We start from the raw sequence: 27,349 nt of genomic DNA on the forward strand, positions 1-27,349 counted from the left end.
CCTCTTCTAACATTTCCCCCTGTCTTCAAGCTCCTTTCCTGTCCTGCAGTTCCTCACTTGTTATCAGCAAAAGAATTTGCTGCCCATTTCACAGGGAACCAGCAAGTTCATCAAATGAGAACTCCATACCTACAAATGCACCCACATCTGCTTCCCCTGTCCTGGCTTGCCTGCTGTCTCAGTGGAAGAGGTCTCCCTACTGTCCCCCCACCCCCTACCTTCCCCAAGGATCTCGTACATCAATTAACTCTCTGTGGTTGGCTCTTCAGTTTCTCCCACTCTAGGGCCGGTTTCCTCCAGCATTTGAACATTTTCAAGTCTCCCATCTTAAGCATCCCAGGACTTGGATGAGGGTGGGCCTCCCGCACACTATCAAGCTTGGCTTGGCTGAGGGACTGAGTCGGAGGGTCCAGGTCAGAGATCTATGGGACCTAAGCAGTGCGGGCTGAATGACCATGAGCAGGCCAGAGCTCACCTCCATCTTTTGACCTAGTGCAGTTCTCTGCCCTGCCCATGGGCTCGGACAGCTAGCATGACTGTGCCCACGCCCAGCGTGTCATAACAGCATGTGCCTGGCATGGCCTAAAGCCTGGTTCTCAGGCCTGGCTGTTCATCAAAAAGCTCCCAGAGTAGTTCTCAAAAATATACATTCCCAGGTCCCACCACCCCCTGAGATCCTGATTTATTAGGTCTGGAAGCTAGATCTTTTGTAAAAGCTCCCCGGGTGATTGTGATGTACAGTCAGTATTGGAAATCTCGATCAGTGGGTCTCAATTCTGGATGCACATTGAAATCACCAAGATGGGGGGGGGTACTTTTAAAAAATACTGCTGCCTACTTTCTAATTCTGCTGGTCTGTAGGTAGGCATAGATATTAAATTTTTGTTTTGTTTTGTTTTTCCCATGCACAGTCGGGGTTGAAGACCTGTGGTCCAGACAGCCAAATAGGATTTTGTTCAGGGAAGTTAACTCACCTTTGAGTGGGTACAAAAGTAAGGGAAGCCATGGGAGAAGACTAGGCATACTAAGAGTGCCATCAGTGGGCTAGGCGGACAGCAGGATGCAGGGGTCAATGTGGGAAGGGCCAGGCTGAGACAAGGTATTGAGCTTACCCAGAAGGCTTTCTGCCAATACAGTTTCCTGACACTAGGCCCCTGTTTTTTTATTTTTCTCTCATTCATCTCCTAGTAGGAACCAAATCCCACGCACAATAGCCTGGTGGCTGCAGAGACCACAAAAGCAGGGAAGAGACATAGCTTTCATCTGTTCCCGTACCAGAGGACACCTGACACTCCTTCCTGGTCCCAGCCTAGTAGAATAATGTCAAGGGAATGTGCGGGCCTAGATGAGGGCACTGACATAATGGCTCCATTCCTAAGAAAACTGTCTTTGTCCTATGCCTTCTGGCTGCTTAAATCATTCAATTGCCTGAGAATCCAGGCCATTAATGTATTCTCCGTGGTATACTCAAGCTGCGAGATATTAGTAGAGATAGACTTTCACAGTTTTTAAGGAAAATCAATTAGAAAGCCAACAAAAGAGCTTGTTGAGTGAAGCTTAGTTTTTTTTTCAAATTTAAGCTGAGATAATCTGTCTACTAATGTCACATTGATAGTTTACTCACACAGTGATTCAACAAATGTGTATCAAGTATCAGATTTGGTGTTTGGAGTTGGGTGGAAAATGTTAAATGAATCAGACATGTTCCTGCCCACATGGAGGTTATGGTTTAGGGCAGGGCAAATTGTAGCCCTGATGCCAAATCTGGCCCTCTGCCTGTTTTTGTAAATAAAGTTTTATTGGAACACAGCCATGACCATTTGTTTACAGATTATCTCACTGCTCTCCGACTATAGTGGCAGAGTTGAAGAGTTGAGTGGTTGCAAAGGAGACTGTATGGTCTGCAAAACCTAAGATCTTTATTACTAGGCCCTTAATAGAAGCAGTTTGCCAACCCTCAGTCTAGCGGATAGTTTCCCAACTCAAGGATCCACTTGTTTTTTTATAAGCTGACTTAGATGAGGATTTTTGATTGAAAGGAGAGAATCTACTTAAATGAGCTCAAGGTGAAAGGAGGATTATGATAAAGTATTTCCCCATGGAATCCATGGACAGGAAATTAAATACAAACATTACTCCTACACCATGAGCTTTTGCCATACAAATGGGCCATAACTCAAGTCTAGTAATTAAAGAACGTAATCTGCATTACTAAGAACACCATTGGTTACAACAAGATCTCAACCAGGAACTGATAACATGTTCAGGAGCTACCACTAATATAAGAAAAACTGTTGTCTGGGCAACACAGAGCTTTGTTTGGGTAGTTTTGACTTTGTTTATCCTAACAATAGGTGGTACCACTGGTAAAGGAGATAAAGATAAATAAAACATCTCTGACTGGTAATAAGAAAAGAATTGATAAGATTTTTAAGCAAAAGCTAAAAGTCACCAAATGCTGGGTTTGCCCCGTGATACTCAGATTTTACTCTTATAGCTATAAAAAGCATGCTTCCTATTAAAATTACTGCAGGAAAAATAACTTCTTTGGGGGAAAATCTGAAACTCTCCAGCCCCCATCCGTTCTCCCTCCTTAATACAATGATTTTTAAAAAGCAATTTTTGAAAATGTGAGCTTTCTGAGGAATGCAGAATTGACTGTCCAGTCAGACCTCACAAGAAGTGGAACTGGGGTCAGGACTTGAGGTCATTCTCGATGCTTCCCCAGAAGTACATGGGCTCTTGGGTTTCCTCCTCTGCTCTTCTCTGCCTCCTCTCTTGCCTGGCTTCTTCTGGAAAAACCTGAGCAACCTGGACTGTCGGCCCAGGGCTGCATGTCTCCAGAGCCTGCCGTTATCAGGAAACAGTTGTAGAATCCCTTAGTATAAATTCTTAAGAATCTGACTGGCGTAACTCAGTTTATAGTTGGATCCTTTTAGCAGAGCCTGCTAAAACCTTAACCTTTCCGTTGTCACCCAGCCAAAAGACTGCATCTCCAGCTTCCCTTGAATCTCCACGTAGGCCTGAGGCTAAATCCTATGCAATGAGATATAAGCAAAAGTGTTGCATGAGTCTTCTGGGACGTTCCCTTGGGGTTAGATGTGATGATATGATGGCCAAGAGCCCAAGGGCCACACCCTTGAGGTAGCAGAATGTGAGCAGGAAGAGCTTGGGCTGCTGACTAAGTCGCCACAGCAGCCCTAGAGTGCTTACATCCAAGCTTCTTTTATGTGAGAGAGAAATGCATGCCCATCTTGTTTAAGCAACTATTTGGGGGAGTTTCTGTTACTTGCAACTGAACCTGAATTAACGGATAGTTTCCTCTGATCCAAAAGCTGAGACCAGAGAGGCAGGGCATGGGGGGATACTGTCCAGATAGTGAATCCCCAGATCTGAGCAGATTTCCCTGGGAAGTGGACTTGGGCAGAGCAGGCAAACGATCTGGAGTATTTCCAACACTGGGTGAGGTCCATTGCCAGACCACTTGGGTCTGTAAGGAAGGAAAATACTAGGATACATATAAAGTTTGAGAGTAGGCTGATATCCTAGAACTTGTACCAAAGGTAAAAATTATAATTCAAGAGAAACAGGCTTTGAGTGGTGGAATTATGGGTAACGGGGCTGCAGGCCAGGTCACAGGTGCCCTGAGCAGATGGAAGTCAATTGTTCTGCTAATAATTGAAGAAACGTTAGTTACATTCTTTCAGAGATCTGGTTAACTCATTCCCTTTAGCTACTTAGGGCTATAATTTATAGGTAGCAAAGTCACTTAGGATAATAAAGCCCCCAGGCCTGGTAGCAAACTGCTGAGATTTTTCAAGAAGAAAGGGACCACTTAAACATCTCAATCGGCTTTTCCAGAGTGAATGATACCCAGAGGAAACAGGTTTCAAATGTGTCTCCATCATTCACACCCTCAAGAAGAAAGATGAGACGAACCAAGCAAAAATACCAAAAGTGCTACATTCATTTTAAATATGACAAGTGAGGAGAGTCCTGGAACAGGTTTTCCTCGCAGAACTAACTACAACTCCCAGAGAACACAGGTCCCGCCATTATTTTCTTCCTTTGCTCTAAAAGCTCTTCATGGATTGAGAAAAATTGGTTCAAATATCAATTGGTTTGAATGCATCTATTCAATAAAAAGAATAATAGATGTCACTGCTAAAAATAGCCTTTCTTCTATACAACTGTGTCCTACTGGGCTATGGTCTTTCTGTTTAACTTCTTCCTAAGTGAAGAAAAGTTGGTACATCACCTCTGCCTGCCGAGGAAGCGCCTAGCTTGCAATGCCCGTTCCCTCAAAGGCACCGTGTCCCCTGGGTCACAGGCACAGCGGGTCCGAGCTCAGCCACAAATGTCAGACACTTGAAAGCAGAGATTTAAGAAGGAAATCGGTTGTTCTCCATGTTCAGAAACACATGTTAAACAGTCTGTAATAGAAAACAGGGGTGAGGGGGTGGGGGGGGGGGTTGAGTATTCCATTCCCTGGCCTTTGCACAGATCACCAAAGACAACAACGTACAGAAACAGGAAATGTTTGTGGAAATGAAGACCCTCTCAATGAGAAAACAATGACAATTGATCCAGAGTTTGCTATAGCCAGGGAGTTAGCCACCTTGGCTCCAAGGCAGGCAGAAGAGTGGGAATGCTTTACATAGACAAGAGAAGACTTTAAGTATGCCCTAAGTGGAGTCTGTCTGTCTGTCAGCATGAGGAAGCTGTAAGGGAGCTAACTAGAAGTGGGGCATCCTGGGTGACAGGTTAGGGGTGCATGTGGGCTTTCTCTAGTTGCTCCTAAGTTGAACATGGGCCAAAAATCAGGGACACTGTCTGTTATTAATCAAGTCCTGGCCATTGGGGGCCGCTCGTTTCAGAAACGACTGTTTAGCTCTCTGTCTGGACTGTTACTAGAGATGGCAATCTGGCTTCCTGCAAGTCTGACCAGAGCAGGCAGCCGGCTCCCCGGGCGGCTTGTTGCAGATGAGGGGGGTGGTTTCCGGAGCTGGTTGCCTCAGGTTGTGGGTCAGAGTTCTATTTTTATATATAGTCTGGCCATCATCCGTTTGTCTGTTCAGTTTCTCATCTTTCAGACAAAGACAGCTGACTCCAGGAGCTGACCCAGAGCCAGCAAGGTAATTCCCAGCATTTCTAGCTAATTCCATAGGCCACCTTGCCCAGACCACTTACGTGAGCACATCCCTAAGTCCAGGCCGCAAGATGACGAGGGAGGAAGGGGGGTGGGTAATGGTTACGGTAGCTCTGGAGTCCTAGGACGAGAGGAGGGAAGAGCGCGCCGTCGTTCTCCGCTGCCTGCGGTTGTAGGTTTGAGCAAATACTGATGCGGGGGTCCCACACCACCCACCGAAGATTCTAATTTAATATAGCAGGCCGGAAATCAGTTTTTTTTTTTTTTCAAACATCCCAGGTGATCCTAGTGTGCAGCCCGGGAAGGCAGCTGCTGACCAAAATGAATAAACCTGTAAGAGACACGGGGAGCGAATATCTAGCAATTAGTGAGCCTGAAATCAGGGCATGGAGTCCTGACCACGTTCTCAAGAAGCCTTCAGTCTTTCAGTCTTCCAGTTGGACTAGAAAAATTAAAAGCAGACTGGCCTAGAGTAGCAAACAGCAGCTCAGAGTGTGAGGCTCCGTACCCGAAACGGAGACGCTGCGGGGTCTAAACCGCGGACAGAAGGAGCCCACGAGTGCGCTTCAAACCACCGTAAACACAACCGAACCATACCTACTGGAGCGGCCGTGGGGATTTTCATTTTAACCATTAAACATTTTATTTCCCCTCTTTAAAATGCCATTTTATCAACACTTAGTATTGCTCACGGACTGCGATGAGTACACGCACGCGCGTGTGGTCACCCTAGCCAAGTTTGTACGTGTCTCAAATACTTAACACAGAAAGATTACGTTCGGGACATATAAACTCCGAAACCTGAAAAGAATCACACACTCACTCCACACAGCTGGTATCCATTTTTTTTATTTCTAGTCATTTCTAAATTTTCAAATTTGCCAATTTATCTGAATTTGATACAATACCACCCCCTGGTGGGAACCGATGGGGAGGAAGCACAAGGGAGAATTTTTAACACTGCAAGGGAAGATTAAGATCCTCCAGTACGCTGGTTTTCTCTCTCTCTCTCTCTCTCTCTCATTCCCTTCTCTCTTGCCTTCTCTCTCCCTCTCTCTTTAAAAAAAAATCATATGCAAAAGCTCAGTGAACAAAACCGTAAAATGGAGCTATGCTGGGGGCTTTCTTCTCCCCACCTTCTCATTGCCAACCTCACCCCCCCCCAACTCCGGGGTGTCCAAAAATAGAACTTATTATCACTAAACACAAGCCATCTCCTGCCAAAATTAAAATTATATCTATTTCTCCAAAGTGTCCTTACTTTAGTGAATAGCACCTCCTTTACCATCCACTAAAGCCAAAACCCTTGTGAGCATTCACAATACATTTGAACACATTAACTCTGAGCAGACCTGAGTCAAGAAACCAGGTTAGATTAATTTATTTCAGCAATTCCCAAACTCATTTTATCATGACACATTTCCCCCTCCTTCCCGGTAGGTTTTTTTTTTTTTTTTTTTTTTAACAACTTACAAAAAACTCTTTGGATGTATTTCATTCAGAATGCTTGTTCCATCCTAATCAGCAAATTAGCTCTTTGGCTGCACCTGCTACTCAATCTCCAAAAATGCTTAGGCAAAGTCAACCACACAACAAGCGAGTGCTCTATCATTTGTGGTAATGGAAAGTACCACCCTTAGGGGACTGACCCCAGACAGCTATTGAGTTGATGCCAAGTCCATAGGTAACTTCATCCCTGTCTTCTAACCATCATGACCAGCTGAGGGGAGGAAGAGGTTGCCACTAGTACTAGGAGGAATCATGCATCGTCTTCTAGTAAATATAATAAGCCTGGGTTGCATGATCGCCGTGTATTTTATTTAAAGGGATTATAAAGCTCACTCGAGTACAACCCACAAACATTGTGGGCAGCTCTGCAACTGCCAGTGAGTTAAGTGTTTTCCATACATTATCTCTTGCTGTGGATTTATTAGCCAAAAGATGTCAAAATCCTGACAGTTTCCAGCATCCATGTAAATTAGCACAGATCTTTGAACACTGGATCTAAGAGAAATCTTATTCTCTAACAAGTATTTTTACCAAAAATAGAGCTTTATGCCCTACCTATGTCATTAGTACTAGACTTAAGCCTAGTTCTACATTGGTACTAGATTACGTTAGTACTAGTCCGAAGACTACTAGGGATTCATATTGTATCATTTCTGCTTTTGAAAACAAAGATACATCTAATTAAACTTTCACACAATGGAAAAGTTATTGGAATCAGTTGTGGTGCTTAGATTTTATTTTGATCAATAGTTTCTGGGGCCATTTGCTGTCATTTCAAGTCACCTACAGCTTTGACCTGGCAGTGGGGGTCCTGAGGGCTCGGACACACTCGCCCACCAGCCTGGCGGCCTCCAGAGCGGTGCCCCAGTGCACGGAGATGCCCCCGCTCCCGTGGCCGTAGTGGTGGACCACGGGCAGCCTCCTACCGTCCTGGGCTAGGAGCTCCGTCTGCAGCCGCAGGCCTGGCCTGAAGGGCCTTAAGCCCACCTTCTCCCTGATGTCGCAGGCTCCTTGGAGGGAGGGCTCAAGAGCACAGCAACGGGAAAAAATATCTCTGCTAATTCCTGCATCTGGGGACAGATTCCAGTCTCCTTTCTGCCTCGTTCCACCCAGGATTACGTTGGATATGCCAGGATAAATGTACGTCAGCCCACTCCCATCTCGGATAAAATGCTTCACCCACGGAGCCTGAACTCTGAGCACTTGGCCCCGCACGGGGAAGATCTTCGAGTCTCCTGCAAGCTGTCTGCTTCCAAGGCCCGAGCAGTTGACCACGACGTCGAAGGATGGATGAAGCTCCCACAGGTCTCCTATTCGTCGGGGGAGTATCAGGACCCCACTTCCTTTTAACCTGGGAAGAACAAGAGAGACCGATAGGCAAGCCTCAGCAGCTTCCTGCACAAGCCCTCACGGGAAACGACGGACAAGGCCACCGCAGGCAGGGCCCACGCAGGCCAAATTCCAGCCATCGACTGCCTCGCGTTCTTGGAAAGTGGGGCTTCCTAAACTGGGAGCTAAATGAAAACCTGTTTCAAAAACTCAAAACAAAAGAAATGTCTTGTCCTTTTCATGTTTTGCAAAGTTCCTGTATCATACTAGCTGCTAAATAAATACTAAATCCGTATTTTAAATCCCCTAGGCTTTCTTTTTATGCCATTGATCAAGCACCTACATTTGCAGCCTTAGACACCCCATCTCATATTGTGAGCTCTTGCATGTCCTCTGCATTATTCTGGTCTCCCTAACTAGATGTTTGGAACAGGGGTCACACCCCCCTACTTCAGGTCTCACACAGGAATGGTAGCAGGAGACGAGTGCAAAATATTTGCAGCTGATAGACTGACAGTTCTGGTTGATAATCATATTCTGGACCAAGTATATCCATAACAAAAAGCAATGGCTTGGGGCACCTGGGTGGCTCAGTAGGCTGTGCGTGAGACTCCTGGTTTCCACTGGGGTCGTGATCTCAGGGTCCTGGGATCGAGCCCCGCATGCCTGGGCTCCCAGCTCAGGGAGGAGTCTGCTTCTCTCCCTCTGCCCCTTCCTCGCTCTTTCTCACACGCGCACACACGAGGTCTCTCTCTCTCTCTCAAATAAATAAATAAACCTTCTTTTTTTTTCCTTAAAAAAGGAAATGGCTTATCTAGGTCCTGTCAATCTTTTTTTTTTAATTGTGGTAAAATACACATAACATAAAATTCACTCCCTTGACCATTTTTAGATGTACAGTTCAACAGCATTAGTTTTAATACATTCCCCTATGAACTTTGTGGCGATACTGACCAACATATTGCAGTGGGTTAATATTCTTTAAAATAGTGAATGTAAACAAAAGACTTAAAAAGAGTTTAGGGGGGCTCTCCCCTTTACCAATCATAAGACTTTGGTCAAGTTATTTAATTTCTGTGAACTTTAACCATAATTTGGAGAAATCAGTACTGACTTCATAGGCTCCCCATGAAAATGAGATGAGACAGCCTCTGGAAATAGTCTGACACCGCACATAACACATTGTAGTTCCTCAGTAATTTTTTTCAGTGGGGGGTCGTGAGGGAAAGGGTGTCATTGCTATGCTATGATAAAATGCAAAGGGGGCGCCTGCTCCCCACACTCACCTATCACTTACGTTCAATGAATAGCCTGTAAGAATGACATTTGGACTTCAAAAAATGTTTTACATTGATAATTATTTGAACATTGTCTTGGTTTTACTTTTAATAGATTGTGGCTTCCACGTGTTGATAAACATTGTGCTCTGTGTTCCACCTGTTCTGATTAAAATGCAGAATTATTCTCCTAATCCAGAGAAATAAAGGAATTTTACCAGCCTGGGGACTTGACTGGACTGAACTGGTTTCCTCAACTATCACCTAGGGATAAGAATGTTGAGTCCACAGGGTTTTTATAAAGATTATGTGTGAATTCAACAAATGCAAATGTCCTTCTCTTCCATTTCAAAGGCCCCCCACTAGTGATAAAAATCCACTCTCTGGGGCTCCTGGGTGGCACAGTGGTTAAGCGTCTGCCTTCAGCTCAGGGCGTGATCCCGGCGTTATGGGATCGAGCCCCACATCGGGCTCCTCTGCTGGGAGCCTGCTCTTCCTCTCCCACTCCCCCTGCTTGTGTTCCCTCTCTCGCTGGCTCTCTCTATCTCTGTCACATAAATAAATTTTAAAAATCTTAAAAAAAAAAAATCCACTCTCTACCTGGAGATTTCTGAAATTACCTTAGCGGTTGGAAGGCACCCCCTCCCCCGCACTTGCTGTGCAGACTGCCTCCCAGCCCCGACCCCCAGGAGGGAACTTACTGAATGTGCCAGGGACCCATCATCCTAGCACTGCTGCGATACAACCACGTGGTGATGCCCAGTCCCTCTTGTTATCCCATGGGCAGAGCATCGGGGGGCACCAGCGTGTAGGCGGAAACCATACCTGGAAGCCGTATGTTAGGGACCAAGCACTTTTACAACTATAAGAGGTAATTATTTTATTCTGGGGGTTTTGAATGACATGGTTGGGGGCATAAGCTTGATGACTTTCCCTGTAGGGCTTCCTGCAACTGAGCAAGACCTCCTTCTAGAGAGGGAGAATGCCTTGTCCCAGCCTCCCATGAGGAAATGCAGGGATGGGGAACTCATGAAGTTGTGCTCGCTAAATAGCACCAGAGCAATGCCTTCTGGTCATCCCGCTAAAACCCAAGGGTGCCCATTTTCACCAAGCCTGAAAGTCAGCCCTCAGCAGGACCATGTCAGCCTGACACATAAACATGGTGTGGGGGGGGGTGTCTTTAGAGCCCTTCTTTCAACTGACTGAGCCTTTCAGCAAGAGGGAAATTGAGCAGGTGTGGCCCTGAGAGGGATGGGGCTCCACCAGGTGCTTCTTTATACACACACACACACACACACACACACACACACACACACACAGAGGAATATTACTCGGCCATAAAAAAGAATGAAACCCCGCCATTTACAATGATGTGGATGGAACTAGAGGGTATTATGCTAAGTGAAATACGTCACTCAGAGAAAGTTTGTATTCAGAGGCACTGCTGTGAGTCAGGCCACGCGGGAGAACAGAAGCTACAGGAGATGTGAGACAGGGAAAGTAACAGTGAGGCCTGGTTATACCAGTGGGAAGGAAGTACAGAGAGAGAAGCTCAGTGTGGTCAGTGCTGTGGTCAGCGCAGGCCATATCAGAGCCACCGTATAAAGCATGGCCTCCTGAAAGAAAGCAGCGCACCTAAGCTACAGGGTCCCCCAGCACAGAAATGAGGCGCACAGCTTTCTGGATGTTGTCACAGGCAGGACGATCCCGATCCAGCCGGGATGATTTATGTAGGTAGGTTGTCTGGCAAAGAGACAGGCTCGGTTGACTTACTGCCTCTATGATTCATTTCCTGGATGGGGCAAGTACAAAGCAGCAGAATATGACTCCGCTGGCTGAGGATATAAAACATGATCTGCATGGCTGGTTAAACCTCTGAGGGGTTTTGTTCTTTTGTTTGTTCTGGATATTATTGGGTATCATTTCTTTCTTTGAGAGGGAGAGGATCCCTTCTGTTCTTTCAAAAAAGCTAAAGATCTCAATTATGGTTAAAAACATTTTTGGGAGTCTTTCCTGGAAGTTTATGTTATTTCAGAAGGCTAGAGCTTAGGTTGGAGACATTTTTGTGCGGCTTGCTGAGTGAAAGCCTGTTTTTGAGTCAGAACACTGTAGGCTGAACGCTCACATTGTGTAGAAGGGGTGTAGGAGGCAACACAACAGACCCTGGGTGTGAGGAACAAGCAGGGATTGTGTGGCTTCCCAGCTGGGTTCGCCCTGGTGGAGAAGAGCAGGTGGCAGCCCACAGAGTGAGCCCCAGGGGTCCCTCCCCCTCACCACAATGCCACCCTGCCTCTCTCTTGGCTTGAAATCCTTGCCTGAAAGCCTTGCCTTGTGCATAGAGGAGTCCCTGCCCTACAAAGCCTGCCTCAGGAGGAAAGGAGACATGTGGCTCTCTTCCTACCCCATGTTGGCTTTCTGGCCAGATGTCAAGCCCTAAGGGAAGAGAGGACAGCTGATCTCCACAGAGAGGAGGCCCTGTGTGCTGTCTGTGCAGGCCTCACTTTGTGGGGCCAGGAGGAAGAGGAAGGTATCAGGGGCACAAGACAGTGCTGAAAGGATAGAACAGGGGTTTGGCGGGACAAGGGTGTGTGTGCTGTCTGTCTGAGGCACTCACGTCCCAGCCCACTGTCATGGTGGACATATATATCAAACTGGACCGACAAAGACCTCCACAGGACTCTAGGGGGGACAAGAGCAGCCCCTCAGCCCTCTTCTTCCTGACTCTCTCACCTAAAAACAGACAGGAAGCAGCGTTCTCCAAGGCACGAACCCTAGCTGACTGGTCATCAGGCCAATGGCACTGCTGTCAGGAGGTGGCTCCCACTGGCACAAAGTACCACCTGACTCCAGGTTATTTTAAGTAGAGTGAAATGCTGACAGTAGGCTTCCGACTAGTGAGAACGTAGCAGGATTTTTCCCAGGTCTTCATCCCACAGTTAGAGATTAGACCTGAAAATAAGGTTATTATGGAAATAAGGGGCCTGTTCTCCAGAAGGTGATACTTTAGAAACAGCTGGAACAAATCATTCAGGTAATATTTGTTTCCATGTGAAAGTGGTTGAGGGCGGCCCCCAGAACTAACACATGTATTCTCAGCCAGAGTGGGAGGGCAGCTGGGATGGGGGCCATGCTGGGGACTGGCCCTCACTCACTATCAGCCTGGGGGTGCCCCTTCCCCACCCAAGGGAAAGCTTTCCACTGCCCAGGGCAGCCCAGGCAAACCGGGAGGCTTGAGAAGACACCACAGAGAAGGGACACATACACTGGGGGTGATACTGGCTTTCCTGCCTCTGTCCCCTCCTACAGCAATGTCACCCATTCAGGTGCCCCGGGCCCTCATGCTTCCTCTGCCCCACAAAACTCCCCATCTTCCAAGGACCTTATCTACTATTCATCTCTTAAAGCAAAATGAAAACAATGTACCCTCTCTTCCAGGAAGAATTTCTGTTCAAGTTTTTTGTCTAGACTTTATATCCAATGCTTCATTGAAAAATTAGGAGAAACTACACACACACACACACACACACACACACACACACACACACGTATTACCATAAGTTCAAGACTATTTCTAGGACTTAGAATTTACCCTGGCTAATCCGAGCTGTACCTCCCTTCCACTGCACCACTTAGAGGACCCCACTCTAGCCCTTGTCCAGCTGTGCCTGAGAAATGAGTCTGTGGGGCCAAGGGATGCATCCAGCAAGAGTCCTCCTTCTCTGCTTCCAGTCCATGAACTGGGAACCCACAATCCCCATATTTTCTCCCTACTTCCAGGGCCTACATTGTCTTCCTCTGAGGGGCAGACCATGCCACTGTGTGCACCCTTGCCCAAGGGGTGGCCAAAGGACAGCTACTGGGGGGGAGTCTGAATAGAGCTTGGGCGTATGGACTAGGGTGTCTCATGGCGTGCACCTAGAGTCCCCTGCCGCCATGTTACTGTGCTGCACTTCTGAGAACCCAAGATTGCTAAATGTAAACTGGACCTTTGGTGGTTGCACGTCATGGTTGTTAAAGTAAAGGTATAAATGGTATTTTATTTAATGATTTGTTAGCTTGATTTGGAACTTTTAAGTATTTACACATACCCATACGGGCTCCTGTATGTATTCTTGTCCCAGGCTGGATGTGGTAGAGGAGGGTCTGATGTTGGGTGCGTTCTCTACACTCCAAAATCACAACAGAAGGAAACTTCAGGGCACAAAGGGAAGTAGAAGGGAGACAGAGTAAAGGCAGTTTATTTCTGCATTGAGTATATAAATTTAAAATGTAGAATTGCATCAGGTTTGTTTTAAGGAAAAGATGGAAGGAAAGATTCATGAAAAGAAAATGTTTTTCTTCCTCAATTGGAGTGTATGGAATGCTGTTGTGCCCAAAAGTAAGAAAGTGCTAAAGAGAGAGAGAAGCAGAAATGTCAAAAAGACACGAGAGCAGCTTGAAGGGGCTCCCACTGGCCAAATCTTAGGCAATTCGAACATCAAAATAAATAATAAGAGTAATAGATTATAATTCATTGAATAAAATAGAAATCCCTGAGTCCATAGTGATATAAATAAATAACTGAATAAATATAGGGGGAGAAAATCTTTCCTTACAGGAGAAAGCAAACTAATGTAGAAGGAGTTAGAAATTACCACTTGACAGGGCACCTGGGTGGCTCAGTCCGTTAAGCCTCTGACTCTTGGTGTCGGCTCAGGTCACGATCTCATGGGTTGTGAGATCAAGCCCTGCATCCAGGGAGCCTCCTTAAGATTCTTTCCCCCTCCCTCCCCACCGCCGTGTGCTCACCCCCACTCAAATAAATAAATAAAATCTTTAAAAAAAGAAACTACCACTTGGCAAACAGAGTAGGAATGATTGAGTCAAGAACCATGACTGAGAGCTAAAGCTAGCAGGCGAAAGTCTGACAAGGAGCAGGGTATTCACACAGCTTCAAGGCGTCTCCTGACTCAGCATTTAGTAATTACAAAGGGAAAATGTAGTAACTTCACATTGGAGAGAACTGGCAGGCCGGGTGATCAAAGTTAATGTCACCAGAAGGGGACAAACCAACACCTTGTGCCTCCTAATATGATGTGCTAAGGAGTCGACATTCCTTCTGTGCGGTTCCACCAAAAACATAGAACCTCAATTTGATCATGAGGAAATCTCTGACAAACCCCAAATGAGAGACATTCTACCAGGCAACTGGTCCGGTCTGTACTCTTCAAAGTTACAAAGGTCATAAGAGACAAAGACAGACGACGGACTGAAGAGGCGTGACAAGTAAATGTAACGTGTGACCGTGGGTGGATCGGGGACCAGGGGTGTCTATATAAAGGACCTTAATGGGTCCTTTGGGGGGGAACATATGAATAAGGTCCCTACATTACAGTATCAATATAAATATCTAGATTTTTATCATAGTACTCTGTTTATGCAAAAGAATATCCTTGTTCCTAGAAAATATACATGGCAGTATTTAGAAATCATGGGGCATCAGGTCTGCAACGTACTCTTAAGTGGTTCTGGGGAAAAATGTGTGTGTGTGTGTGTGTGTGTGTGTGTGTATATATATATATATATATATATATGACAGAGAGAGTGAAAATGACACACTGTGAGGAATCTGGGTAAAGGGTTATACAAGTTCATCCACTTGCCTTATCTCTGTGTCCATTACCATCACTGACCCCCCACCATTTCCACACAGAGAAGCCAGCCCTTGCCAGTCTCTGTGATGGGGAACAAACATTCTGTGGAACTCTGTGGGATTCTCCCTTCCCCGAGTCGCCCTCATCAGCTGAAGACCACGGGGATTCAGCTAGGTTTTCTAAAGACCTTTCTGAACATGGAAAAAAAAGTCCAAGACAAAGGAGCCAAACAATAGAGGTGCGGGCAATAATGAAACTTTAGCCCCAAATTATAAAACTCTCTAATGACACCTCACTTTTTAGACTCAACATTTTGTACACGTTCTTCCATTTCTTACCATAATCAAACAAAATTATGTACCATAATGACAGTAAAGCTCTGCCCCTTGTGGCATGCTTCATAATTTCCCTTTATCTGAATTTAATTAAGATAAAGTATATGATACCTCCATCTCAAATCACTAGCATTAACGCTTCCAATTTTCTATTTCCAGATTTTTATGATATAAAGATAAAAATGAAACCTGCACAACAATGCCACAGAAGCAAAGGTCGTGATGTTGCTAAAACTTGACTGTTGGCCAATGGGCAACTTCATCGAGTGACGGCTCAAAATGTTTATTTATGGCTGATAGCATGCAAACATGGTTTAAGGCCCAGTGAACAAGGCTTGAAAGGATGGGTTTAATGAAAACTGGAACATACAAAAAGAAAATGTCCCATATAAATTGCTAATAGGTAAAAGTGAGAAGGCACTTATAAACCTACAAAGATGTATCTTGATACTCCTGACATGAGCCTAACAGACATAGGCTCCCTCCTCCGTGCTCCCAATCCACCCTCAAAATCTGTACCCCTTACCATGCGAGTTACTGTGATTGTAATTAACACGTATAAACACACACATGCACGCACATACACACACATGCACACCATCACCCCCGTTAGACTCTGAATTCCTTAAGAAAAGTGACCGTATTTTATTTTTTTCTTTTGACCAGCGTCTAACACAGTGCCAGGTTCAAACATAGGTGTTGAACACAGAACTGTGGGATTAATGAATTGTAGGAGTCAATTATCCTATAGCCCCCTCCTGGAACCGATCATCGTTGCCACTGCTTATCGTGAGTCACTTTTCCAACGTTTACACAATAATTCACCTTGTCGTTATTTATCTACCAAATATACAGATTTGGGGACTGAAAGGGCCAATGTTTCACAACTCTCAATACCCTTACCATTTCCGGTCTAAACTAAGGAGAGATTTATTGATGTGTCTCAAATAAAGGTGCTCCTGACGCGTTTCCTAACTAAGTGGAATCAAGAAGTCCTGAAAATCAGGCCAAAATGCAGGCTCAGGGTATTTTGGACTGAACTTGGTGAGGAAGCAATGACCTAATCTAGAGAAGATAAGACCTCTCAGGTTTAGAGGTCTTAATTATAACAAAGAAAATAAGGACGCTATTTTCTTTCTCACTAATGAGAAAAAAAGTTCAAAAACAATTTATAATAAGCTTGAGATTCTCCATCTACAGAACGGGGGCAAATCATACAATTGGATAGCTGGAAGCATACTCTCCAAACGTGTCCATTTTACAAATGAGGAAATCTAAGATGCTGTGTCAGTGAGTGGGTTTTCCTTACTGGTGGGCAGGGGACCAAATCATGCATCATGAAGAAGAATCATGCATCATGCACTGGAAGGAGAAGGATGTGTTTCTGTCACCGCAGGGTCACTCACTGCTTGTGACGCAAACACTGTCTTCAGGTGGTTTGACACAGCCCTCGCCATTGTGAGCAACAAGACACACTGCAGAAGAACTCTGAGGGATCACAGGGAATGTTCCATATCTATTTCATGAGTAACTATGAAATTATTTTTGGCTATGACAGATAAAGGAAGCAGCAAGGAGCCATTTCAACTGACCTCTTCTCCAACCATGGGAGGTAAGTAGGGCTTTCACATTTCAGAGTCGTGAAAGCGTGACCGAACACATGCTGGGGGAATTTCTTCAGTTCAGCCTCGGTCATCTTTCGAAACCCCAGAACCACATCAGCCCAGAATGGCACTTCTTCCGTGGGAACGCTCCGAAATATCTGCCAACTCAAATACGTAAGTGGAAAAATTTCCTCAAATTTTGTGAAATACATTTCCCGTGAACGCCACATGACATTCTCTAAAGCGTTCTTAAAACACACTTTCTGGAGCGACTGGGTGGCTCAGTCTGTTAAATGTCTGCCTTGGGCTCGGGTCACGATCCCAGGGTCCTGGAAGTGAGCCCCACATCGGGCTCCTTGCCCAGTGGGGAGTCTGCTTCTCCCTCTGTCCCTCTCCCTCGCTTGTGCTCTCTCTCAAATTAATAAATAAAATCTTTAAAAAGAAATAAACAAAAATAAAAACACACTTCCTGTACACACAAAAAGAAAAAGATCTACTCTTTCATTCTCTTGGGTTCAGATAATTCAGCAGCTAAGTTTGAAGTGTTCATGACTGGGAGGAATAAGATGTTTAAAAAGTTGTGTTTTAAAAACTGGATTTAGCTCTTTTTTTCTAAAAAGCCATTGCTCAGACTTTCTTTATTGACTTATGACTACGCATTTTTGAGGAAAGGTTTTGGTGTCTTGTAGAACATTTTACATAAGTTGTAAGCATCCATCAGAAGCTTAAAGCTTGTCCTCAATTCCGAACAAAATATCTAAATTGGAGAGATCCGTGGTGGGTGTACAGGAGGCAGAGTACGAATTATGAGTTAAGTTGTGGGTCATCTCCTCGTGCTGTCAGTAAGAGAAGCCGAGTTGTCAGGAGGGGCCCAGTTACTGTGGAGCCACCAGCATGGCCGCCAGGGTGGATGAGGCTGGAAGGGTACCAGTTGTTAACAAGCCAGTATTAGCGCTACTAATAGCTGCTAGGCACGTATTTGGATTTGCAGGTCTTGGGTTGTTTCCATCAACAGGAATATGTGTTGTAAATCGTGACTGCTCTAAAATTGCAAGGGAAATCACTTGAGGGCTGTACACAGTTGCTTATGATATGGTCATTCACACACCAGAATTTATGTATCTCTAAGTAATTCATTCAGAAGGGTCCCCAGGGAAGGTATGAACGTTGTTTGTCGCAGGGCTCCGTGCTGGGCTTCTTGCTGTCTCACCCTGCACACTCTCCCTGGGCTAAATTGTCCCTCCCATATCTTCACCATCACCTACAGGCTAAACACTCAGGGGCTATGTCTCCAGCCCTCTTCTCTCTACTGAGCTCCAAAACCAGACCAAGACCTATGTTGATTTTCTCTCTCCCCCCATCCCACATGCCATCAACTGTCAAGTCTCAAGTCCTATCAACTCTCTTGTCAGGCATTTCTCAAATCCATCTACTCTCTGTTCCCATGGTCAACACCTAATGGGTTGTACCACCATCTCTCTTTCTCCACACATCTGTTCTCCAAACTACAGGCAGGAAATTTTTGACATGGAAACATGATCAGTTCCTTCAATGTGTAAAATCTCAATGGCTTCCCATTATCCTGAATGTTTTTCAGTCCCCACAACACACCACAGTCGTCCTAGACTCAGGTCTATGCACATGAGTTTCCCTCTACCTGGAATGCCACCCCTTGTGTCCCTGACCCTGTCTCTGCTCCCTTCACTTCTACAATGTCGCCAGACTAATCTACATTCATCTGGGTAGTCCCTGCTGAAACATCACTTTGTTCCAGGTAGCTTCTCGAACTTCCCAGAGCAAGTTTATTCCCCAGTGATATACTTCCATAGGACCCTGTACTCTTCCCTTGGTAGCTCAGGTCTTATTCGCAACAAGTTAGATTTAGGACATTGTCGACAGACCATAAGCTATATGAGGGCAGGACTTGTGTCTTTTTTTCTCAAAAATTCACTCAACATATATTTATTGAGCATTGGCTACGTGTTAAGCAGTGTGTACTAAATGGCTCCTTACTATATCACTAATACCTAAGAGAGTACCTGATACTGGCCAATGCTGAATAAATTGTTTTGAAGAAATGCATCGATGAACAGATGAATAAGGCTAGACGCTTACGCCAAAGATTCTCAGGACATTCATGCCCTTGTCTTCAATTGACTGATTCAAATCCTGTTTGTGTGTGTGTGTGTGTGTGTGTGTGCACAAGTGGGACAAGAACCACTCATGTGAGAGAAATAAAATAACTCTATTTTAGACTAGCCTGAAGTACACTCTTTTTAATATCCTCGATGGTGGCAAAATTTAGTCTTGAAAGGACATTTGAATTTTAGACACAACTGTTTTCAAAAATTACTTAGAGACAAAGTTAGTTAGTTTGGTCACATTGGTTTTGGACAAAATTGTGGCCATAAATCAAGAACAATTTTTCTATGTGACTCATCAGCTGGATTTGGAATTAGAGTATCAATCAATGGTAGAGAAGGTAGAGAAGAAGCGAAAGTGGCTACTTGTGTAGACTGTGGGAAATTACTGACGTCAACACCATTAGTGATGGTGAGGGAGGGCAGGAAGAGGAAAAGGGCAGAAATCTGCCTGATGCAGGTGTGTTCACTAGCAAAAAATGTCAGCGGACAGCCTGATCGCCAAGGAGGAGAGGGGGCAGGTTTTTCTAAACAGTACTAAAGATGCAGTGGCTTTGAGAACTTAGTAAAAAGCAAGCATCCCTCTGTTCTTCAGAAAGCTATGGGGCATTACTGTGTTATCACATAGGATATCACAGATAACATATGTGTTATGTCATAAATTAAAGACATAAATTATAAAGTGATAGAATGGTCAGTGATCTCTTTTTAAGAAGATATAGAAAAATATTGTCATATTCTAAGTGCTAGTCTGTGCTAGAAATGCCAAATAGGATTTCTAACTCTTTCATTTAATTATACAAGTCTCCTGAAATCAGATATTAAGAATCAAGTAAATGGGTGCCTGGATGGCTCAGTCGGTTAAGTGTCCAATTTTCAGTTTCAGCTCAGGTCATGATCTTAGGGTCACATGAGATCAAGTCCTGTGTCTGGCTCCATGCTGGGTGTGGAGGCTGCTTAAGATTCTCTCTCTCTCCCTCTCTCTCTGCCCCTCCCCAACCACCCCCACTCTCCTCGCTCACTCTCTCTCTCCAAAAAAAAAAAAAAAAAAAAAAAAGAATCAAATAGAAATGTCCTAACCACTTCAAAAATATGGTTCCTCAATGGCACGTCAAAAGGTGACTTTGGTTACCTACAACATTTCCTTTTTTGGGATCTCTCATTCTCCAGCATCATTCCTGTTGGCTTTCCATCAGCCATGTGACCCCCACATAGCCCAAGCTCGGTGTTTACCTGCTATAACTTTTTTTAGCCATATTTACAAATCACTACATAATCCCTGAGGAAATTTAAAATAGTATTTGTGATGAGAAACTGTAATGGTTGTTTAAAAGTCTAATATTATAGGGGCACCTGGGTGGCTCAGTCGGTTAGGCGACCGACTCTTGATTTCAGCTCAGGTCATGGTCTCAGGGTCCTGGGATCGGGGCTGGCATTCAGCTCTGTGCTCAGCCTGGAGTCTACTTGAGATTCTCTCTCTCCCTACGCCTCTGTCCCTCCCCCTGCTCACTCGCTCACTCTCTCTCTCTCTCTCTAAAAATAAATAAATAAAATCCTTTTTTTAGAAGTCTAATACTATATATACTAATATGTAGTATATAAATAATATACTAATAACTTGTCTTTCTTGAGTTCTTCGGAGTAAAGCCTAACATGTTTTCCAAAATCCTCCCACATCTAGTTCGGCAATCCGCTCACAACAGATGCTCAAACAATATTTCATGTTGAATTCTAAAGTCCGTTAAGATCATTCTAAATTCTAAAATAACTTCAGATTTCCTCTCTTACCCAGACACCAGATGAACACCAGCATCTTCAGCTTCTGCGGAATTGGCAATTGCAAATAGGTGGTCAAAGGTCTCTCTAAACCACTGCTTCTGCTGGGGAATGGGTGTGTCTGTAACCATGGGGGAAAGCAAAGCAGAACAGAAAGGAAGTGGCAATGATAACTATGCTTCAGACAAGCCCCTTCCTAGAAACTGGGAGAAAATAAAGGGGCAGGGAGGAATGTTTAGATAAGGCACCACGTTGTGGTGGGGAATCCATCAGCAACCAGAGTTTTGAATCTTGACGCATCTGTTGACTTCTGTTCATGTAAAGATTAATCATCACAGGGTAAATTGTCCGATCAGGACAAAATCTGACATATGAACCATCTGGAAGGTGGTCTTTGGCACGAGACACATTCCAGACCTTGACAGGTCCATAACCAATCTGAACAGAAGTTAGTTCAGGCCGAGTGAGGTATCCAGCTGGCCACACAGTTGAGACGATAGAAGAAAGAACCTAGAACCTCTTTCCTGGGGCCTGAAAACATGGTGGGTAATAAGGGAAGATCTGTGGGGCCCAGGTCAGCCAGAACAGAGAACAGACTGTACATCAACAGGAAGCCTAGTTTCCTTACCCTCCGATTCAAGGAGACAAGGTCTGCATTGTGGAGCCGAGCTCCTCAGGAAGGACTTGCTGCAGCCCCATCCAAGGCTGCCATTGCCTCCATCCCCCTCCACTCCTTGGAATCATGCAATAGCTTAGGGTAGCATTCCCCGGGGCACTAGAACATGCAGGCGCCACACTGGGCACCACATCTCTGTAGATCAGTGCTCCCTGTCAGCCAGGCATCCCCGCCAGAACGTAAGAGGCTAGACCCAGATCCAGCTTTGAAGGGTGCAGGCCTATCAGAGAGGAAATAAGGGTTATAGTTCAAACCCCAAAATAACAATGTCCACTGTAGGCGCAGAGAGTGAGCAGAATCTGGAGGTGCCGACAAATCCAAATGGGGTGAAGAATTTGGCCATCTGATCCCTAGGGAAGGGTCATGAGGGAGAATCCAGGGTCAGGCTAGGGACTGGGGAACAATAATCCTGAGGGGCAGCTATGGGGGGAGCCACAGAGGAGGTGAGGGAACTGGGGCAGAGAGGATGCCAGGTAAGCTCTGCCTGGAGAGATGTCTCTAGAGTTCGCAGCAGAGATGAAAAGGCCTCTGGAGACATCCTGCTCCCCAGAGTCCCGAGGTCAATGAGGGCACTTCAGGTAGCAGGGTTTTATAACAATTTGCTTGCTAGAGTGCCAATAAATATTTCTCTAATAGTGGATCTGTGCTATCGTCTTTAAACACGTGCCCATGTGAACTCCACACTGTCTTCCAAAACTGCAGACTGGGCCACTGGTTTAGAAATCAGGACGGAATAAGCTGCAAAAAGAGCTAAATTAGGCCTCACATGGATTATACCCCAACAATCTAAGCCAGCATCTGGGGCTGTACTGAAATGCATCCCCTTGTTCCCATTTCAAACCTTAACAACAAACTAGTGGCTGCCCCTCACACGCTGTAGGAGCCACCCCAGAAGAACGGACGATTCAGCTCAGCACAGGGGCGCAAGTCGGCCCGGTGATCCGATTCACGTTCAAGTGCTGGTGAGAGAGCTCCGTAGCTGGAGTAGTGGTACTAATCGCCATGGTTGCTGCAGCACTCACCAGGCACTGTCCTAACTGCTTTACGGGTATTAACTTTTTAATCCTCACGGCAACCCTGTAGGACAGGTGTGGTCCCCATATGGTACTGACATGTATGAGCACAGAAGATATCAGGGCTATCACTGGGGCTGGTCTGAAAGAAGCCCAAAGAGTAGACTCTAGTCCTTATCCGGAAGCACCAGACACACACTCTCTGGCCCAGGGGCCCCCACCACCTAGCCAAAGGGCAAGCTCGAGCCTCGGTGACCTGCCTGGACTCAGATGAGCTTCCTTGTCAGATGACTCCTCGACTATCACACAGCCTTCTGACCACTCACCCGGGCCCACTGCAAGCCAAGGGGCTCCCGGACAATGGACGCAAGAGCTCCGGTCACAAGAAAGGTGCCCAGAAAGTGTGAACACGCATTCTGCAAATGCACCAGGTTCCTCAGCTTATCTCCTGTGCACGTGTAACTCTGATTTAATAAAATAAAATAAAGTAAAATAAAAGCTAAAATTAAAGGGAAAAAAAAGAGTAGAGGAGGAAGTGGAGACAGTGAGTATAAGCCTCATTGGCTGCAAATGATTTTGGGTTTTATTTAATGCCGTTTCCCTCCTCCTATTTCATGTGAAGAATACAGAATGGAAAGGATCTATGAACACGTTTTAAAAAATCAATGCATCTGTAGGCCCGAATACATATGACTGGCTGTTTGTATATTGGCTTAGAAGCGAGGATAGTTTTAGTCCCATTACAAGTAATTTCTGACCTGGTGGTCATAACTGGTGTGGGTGGAAAGCCTTAGAGTTGCCAGTCGTGGTAATCATGAATGCCCTTCTGGCTGGCTGCCTTCTGGGAGCCTTAGACACTTGGACGTCCCGGCCACCTTCAGAGGGGTGGGAGCAGGGGACTAGTGCTGTCCCACCACCTGTCATCAGAAGTGATGAAAGTTGCTTCCTGGCCAGAGCCTTTAATTGCTAGGGTGAGACCCCCCCCCCCCCGAAACGGGTACTGACGACATCCAAGTCAGCAGCTACCCCAGCCACTTAGGTCCCCAGGCGATGAACAGAGAGTCCTTACTGATGCTCGATCAACAGACATGTGGTTCGAGCCAGAGACGAACCTTTGTTTTTTAAGCTGCTAAGATCTGGGGGTTGTGTTTGTCCTGCAGCATAACCGAGCCCATCCTAACAGATGACCCAGTGAGATGTTTAAAGTGAACATTACAGGTGCATGCCTATCCAGCTGTCTTTGTCCACAGAATTCCACTCATAGCATCCCAACATCTATCGTGTCTGACAGAGGAGCTCAGATCCCTCTCTCACCTGGATAGACATGAGGAATAAGCATGCCAGCGGCCACATCGCTTGTGGTGTCAGGACTGAACTTGTCAGAGACGACCGCAATGGAGCCTCCCGGGACCAGTTTGGAAATGCACACAGCAGTAGAGAGCCCCACCACACCTGCCCCCACAACTGCAATCCGTACTGGGTCCATGGGCCTGTGAGGAGAGAGAGTGAGCTCTAAACCTTGTTTAAAGGTTCTTCCATCCAGCACGAAGCCCGGACCTAAGGGTTCTTTCCTTAGGTCCACAGCTTCTCAAAAGGTCTTTCCCGTCAGCACTTCTCATGGGATAAAGAGACCCCCCCCCCATAAGTTCTGTTTCTGCTAAATGTTGGGGTATTAGGCAACAAGGTCTCGATGGAGTTTCAGACATTAGCACAAAACCAGCCTGAAGTTGCCCTTAGAGCTCACTACAGGTAAATGCGTTTGCATTTGGGGGAAGATTTCTACTCATTCTCCCCCTTCCTAAACCACTTTCCCTATGGGCATAGCCTAGGGAAGGTTGGTGAATTTCGCAACGTAGACAAGAGCAGTGGAGATGCCATCTCTACACCCAGAAACCTCCTAGGAGCGGCCACTGAGGGTAGATGAGCCATGGGGCAAATTTAGAACTCAGCTCTTTACAAACTGGTTTTTAGTTAAAATGACAAGACAAAAAGTTTGAACAACTGAACCCCACATTCCCTTCTCTTTCCCCTCTAACTGGAAACATACTTTCCTCTCCCCTTCCCTGCCTCTGTCACTGCTTTCCCACCCCACGCCCCTCATCCCTCCACCCCCCAACCCCTGTGCCTGGAGCCCCACCCTCAGAGAGCAGACTTTCCAGATAAGGAATCTGGATTCCTTCCTGTGACTCAGGTGCTGATTCAGTCACGTGTTGAGGTGGGGCAACCCATGGCCTCCTAGCCTCAGCTCCCTCATCTGCAAACCAGACCATGTGAATTCTTCATTAGTTTGTTTGTGTTGGAAATAAGAAAGACCCACAGAGGTTCTCTCACAAAGGCAGCTCCTTCTGAGAGTCAGTATAGAAATGCAGGAGGCAGACATCCAGAAGCCTGAGACGGGCACCCAACGTGGGAACTAGAGTGTTGAGAGGGCCCAACACCCTCCCTCTTCCTCACCACTGAGCAGCAGGGGCTCGCTGAGCCTCGCTCGGCTGTCAGCTTCCCCAACCGCTGTTGCTTTCCTGCTTGTCTTTCCACTTCTGTTCCCACTCTCTAACTCTCTCTGTAGGTCCCAGCCTGAAACTCTAGAGAGAGAAAATGCAATTCTTCCAGTCGGTCATTGTCATCTTTATCAAAGTTCTAGTACCAGGTGAGCCCACTGGGCTAAGCCAGCCTATAAATGTGCCTCTCGGCACAGTTGCCGTTTCCTGTCCAGCCACCCAATAGGCAGGGCATCAGGTCCCACGGTTCAAATCATGGCTACCTGCCCATAAAATTCACCTTTCCCCTGGAGGGCGTTGGGCAGTTCCGCTGTGAGCGGGGCAAACATGGCGGGGCTCAGCTGTCAGTGGTTTCTTCCAGCCCTGAAGGTCTCTGTCTCCATGATAATTTAAAGTCCTCCAGTGAGGCTTAATATGTGTTATTTCTATTTCTCAAGCAGTATATGCATTTCCTCAGCCATTATTTAATCTGCTTCCTCCCCAATGGGCTGGCTAGTTGAGAAGGAACAGGATTGCCAGGACAGAGGGAAGGGTCTGGGGCGAGGGAGAGACCAGCAGACGGGGGGGGGGGGCAAGCTGGAAGAGCATAGCCCCACTCATGTCCCCTGGAGGTAGAAGACATCCACAAAACCCCCTGCTGGCTTTCCTATTTCACAGGCTCCCCTGCCCAGCAACTTTCTCAAAATAGCTCTAATAAATTAAGTTGAGAGGGAAAGTAATCTGTGGCTGAGAACAGCCAGCTGCCAGGGAGGAGAAAAGTGAGCCAGCAAGGTGGGTACATCCTGGCCCAATGACCTGTGAATCACTGTCACCTGATCCCATTAAGCCCCAAACCCCCAGAGTACATACAGAATGACCCCTAGCTGCAAACAGAAGGATTCAAGTACCTGTCTCTGCAAAAGCAGTCTTGGAACCCACAGAAGCCTCTGGCACCAACACTTGTTTTCCCAGTGAGTGGTTGGTCTAGTGCCCTGAGAGACAGAGGGAAAGTAAAACTGCTTCCTATTGGGGAATTTATTAGGGACATTCCCTCTAATCTTCCTCTCCATTGGCCCATACCCCCATGTCTCTGTAACTTATTTCCCTGGAGAAAGGAGGGTTTAACTTCGTTTTGTAAGCTCTGTGGGACTGTGGCTCTGCCGAGCCCCTGGGAGCTGGTCCACGCTCAGCGGCTCTTCTCTTTCTAGTTTATAAACCCACTATCTCGCCACCAGTCTGGGACTTCTCCAGCTGATTTGTAGGCATGGTAAATAACAGGTGAACCTGTCCAACTTCCAGCAAGTTCTGGCCAGAAGCAACACTGGTTTCCTCACTTGTCTCTTCTGGGTCAGCGGGCTGGGGCAGGAGTGGGGGTAGGTGAGGGAAGAATAATGTTGTGGATCACTAAGAATTGACCTGATTGCAGTTGGAAAAAATTACTCAGGAGATAATCGAGGATAAAAACCAAACGATTCTCTAGCCCACAGATTCAAATATTTGCTGAGTGTCTACCATGTGGTAGACACTTGACAATCAAGAAGTTGTTGATGGGGAAGCACACCAATGAATCAAAATAATAATATTGTAATTAATACGCATTTAGCATTAATCTTGGGCTACGTGCACGTATGGCACCATATATCACAACCAGCCTCCGAGGTAGTGAGATACTATTATTATCCCCATTCTATAGATGGGTAAGCTGAGGTTCCAAGAGAATAAGGATGAGCCCAAGCTCTCCTAAGTAGCAAAGACCATTCTGAGTGTCAGACCCCAAGGCTCAAGGTCTTAACCAAGTGCACACTTTGGCATCATGACCTGTCTATTTTACCTGAGCAAGTCACTTCACTTCTGAGTTTCGATCTCCCCTTTTGAAAATCGGGAGTGAGCTAATTTCTCTTATAAGTTGTTGTAAGCATCTGCATTAAAATATGTAAAATTCTTTGTGTTAAAATATGTAATATTCTTTGTGCATGTGGCATATATATTTTATCAAGCACTTGCTGTAAGATCAACCACCATTTAGGGAGCACTCGCTCTGTCCAAAGCATGATGCAGGGACCACAAGAGATTCAAGGATTTCTAAACTGATGTTTTCTCCCCTCAAGAAGGGAAACAAGGCCGAGCAAGACAGTCCTCTAATATGTAGCAGTTACTGTAGGTGCTGTGGGGGCCCAGAGAGAGGGGAGCGTGGTGGACCCACGTGGCCAGGCCAGGAGAAAGGATGGGAAATGAGGAAGGTTTCAAAGAATCCGTGGGACGTGGATGGACAAAGAAGAGGAGGGAGAGAACTATCAGGAGGGAGGAGGGAGTGAGCAAAGGCACAGAAGCAGGAAGTTTCAAGGGAGCTGAGGAAACAGCGTGTGTCTCCATGGGGAGGTGTGGCTGGGAGCAGAGCACAACATCTGGCAAGGAAGGAGGACAACATTT

General features: G+C 45.9%; 1 protein-coding gene across 3 annotated transcripts; it reads right to left on the bottom strand.

The window, feature by feature from the left end:
* Positions 1-5,982: 5,982 nt before the first annotated feature.
* On the bottom strand, positions 5,983-26,012 carry DDO (D-aspartate oxidase). Of its 3 annotated transcripts, XM_045798471.2 has the most exons (5): positions 25,828-26,012; positions 23,757-23,932; positions 20,766-20,874; positions 16,825-17,001; positions 5,983-8,009 (listed from the first exon to the last, which is right to left on the bottom strand). In XM_045798471.2, exons 1-5 carry the CDS (start codon positions 25,995-25,997, stop codon positions 7,442-7,444), a joined length of 1,200 nt encoding a protein of 399 aa, XP_045654427.2. In that variant the 5' UTR covers positions 25,998-26,012; the 3' UTR covers positions 5,983-7,441. The 3 variants fall into 3 exon arrangements, with proteins under 3 accessions (XP_045654427.2, XP_045654426.2, XP_087721517.1); XM_045798470.2 differs by lacking the exon at positions 16,825-17,001; XM_087865391.1 differs by lacking the exons at positions 20,766-20,874; positions 25,828-26,012 and having other exon boundaries at positions 16,825-16,994; positions 23,757-23,930.
* Positions 26,013-27,349: the final 1,337 nt, after the last annotated feature.

The sequence above is a fragment of the Ursus americanus genome, chromosome 11 (assembly GCF_024610735.1).
Source record: "Ursus americanus isolate L20-20 chromosome 11, mUrsAme1.1.p, whole genome shotgun sequence".
Taxonomy (NCBI): domain Eukaryota; kingdom Metazoa; phylum Chordata; class Mammalia; order Carnivora; family Ursidae; genus Ursus; species Ursus americanus.

Bases quoted from the DNA above. Each gene is read 5' to 3' on its own strand.
- DDO (XM_045798471.2), bottom strand. From the start codon at position 25,997: ATGGGCCAATGGAGAGGAAGATTAGAGGGAATGTCCCTAATAAATTCC. The intron at 17,002-20,765 runs GTAAGAGAGGAA...TACGTATTTGAG, and splicing joins GGTGTTCATCTGGTGTCTGG to TTGGCAGATATTTCGGAGCG. The intron at 8,010-16,824 runs GTCAGTTGAAAT...TGTTCTTCCCAG, and splicing joins CTCCCATGGTTGGAGAAGAG to GTTAAAAGGAAGTGGGGTCC.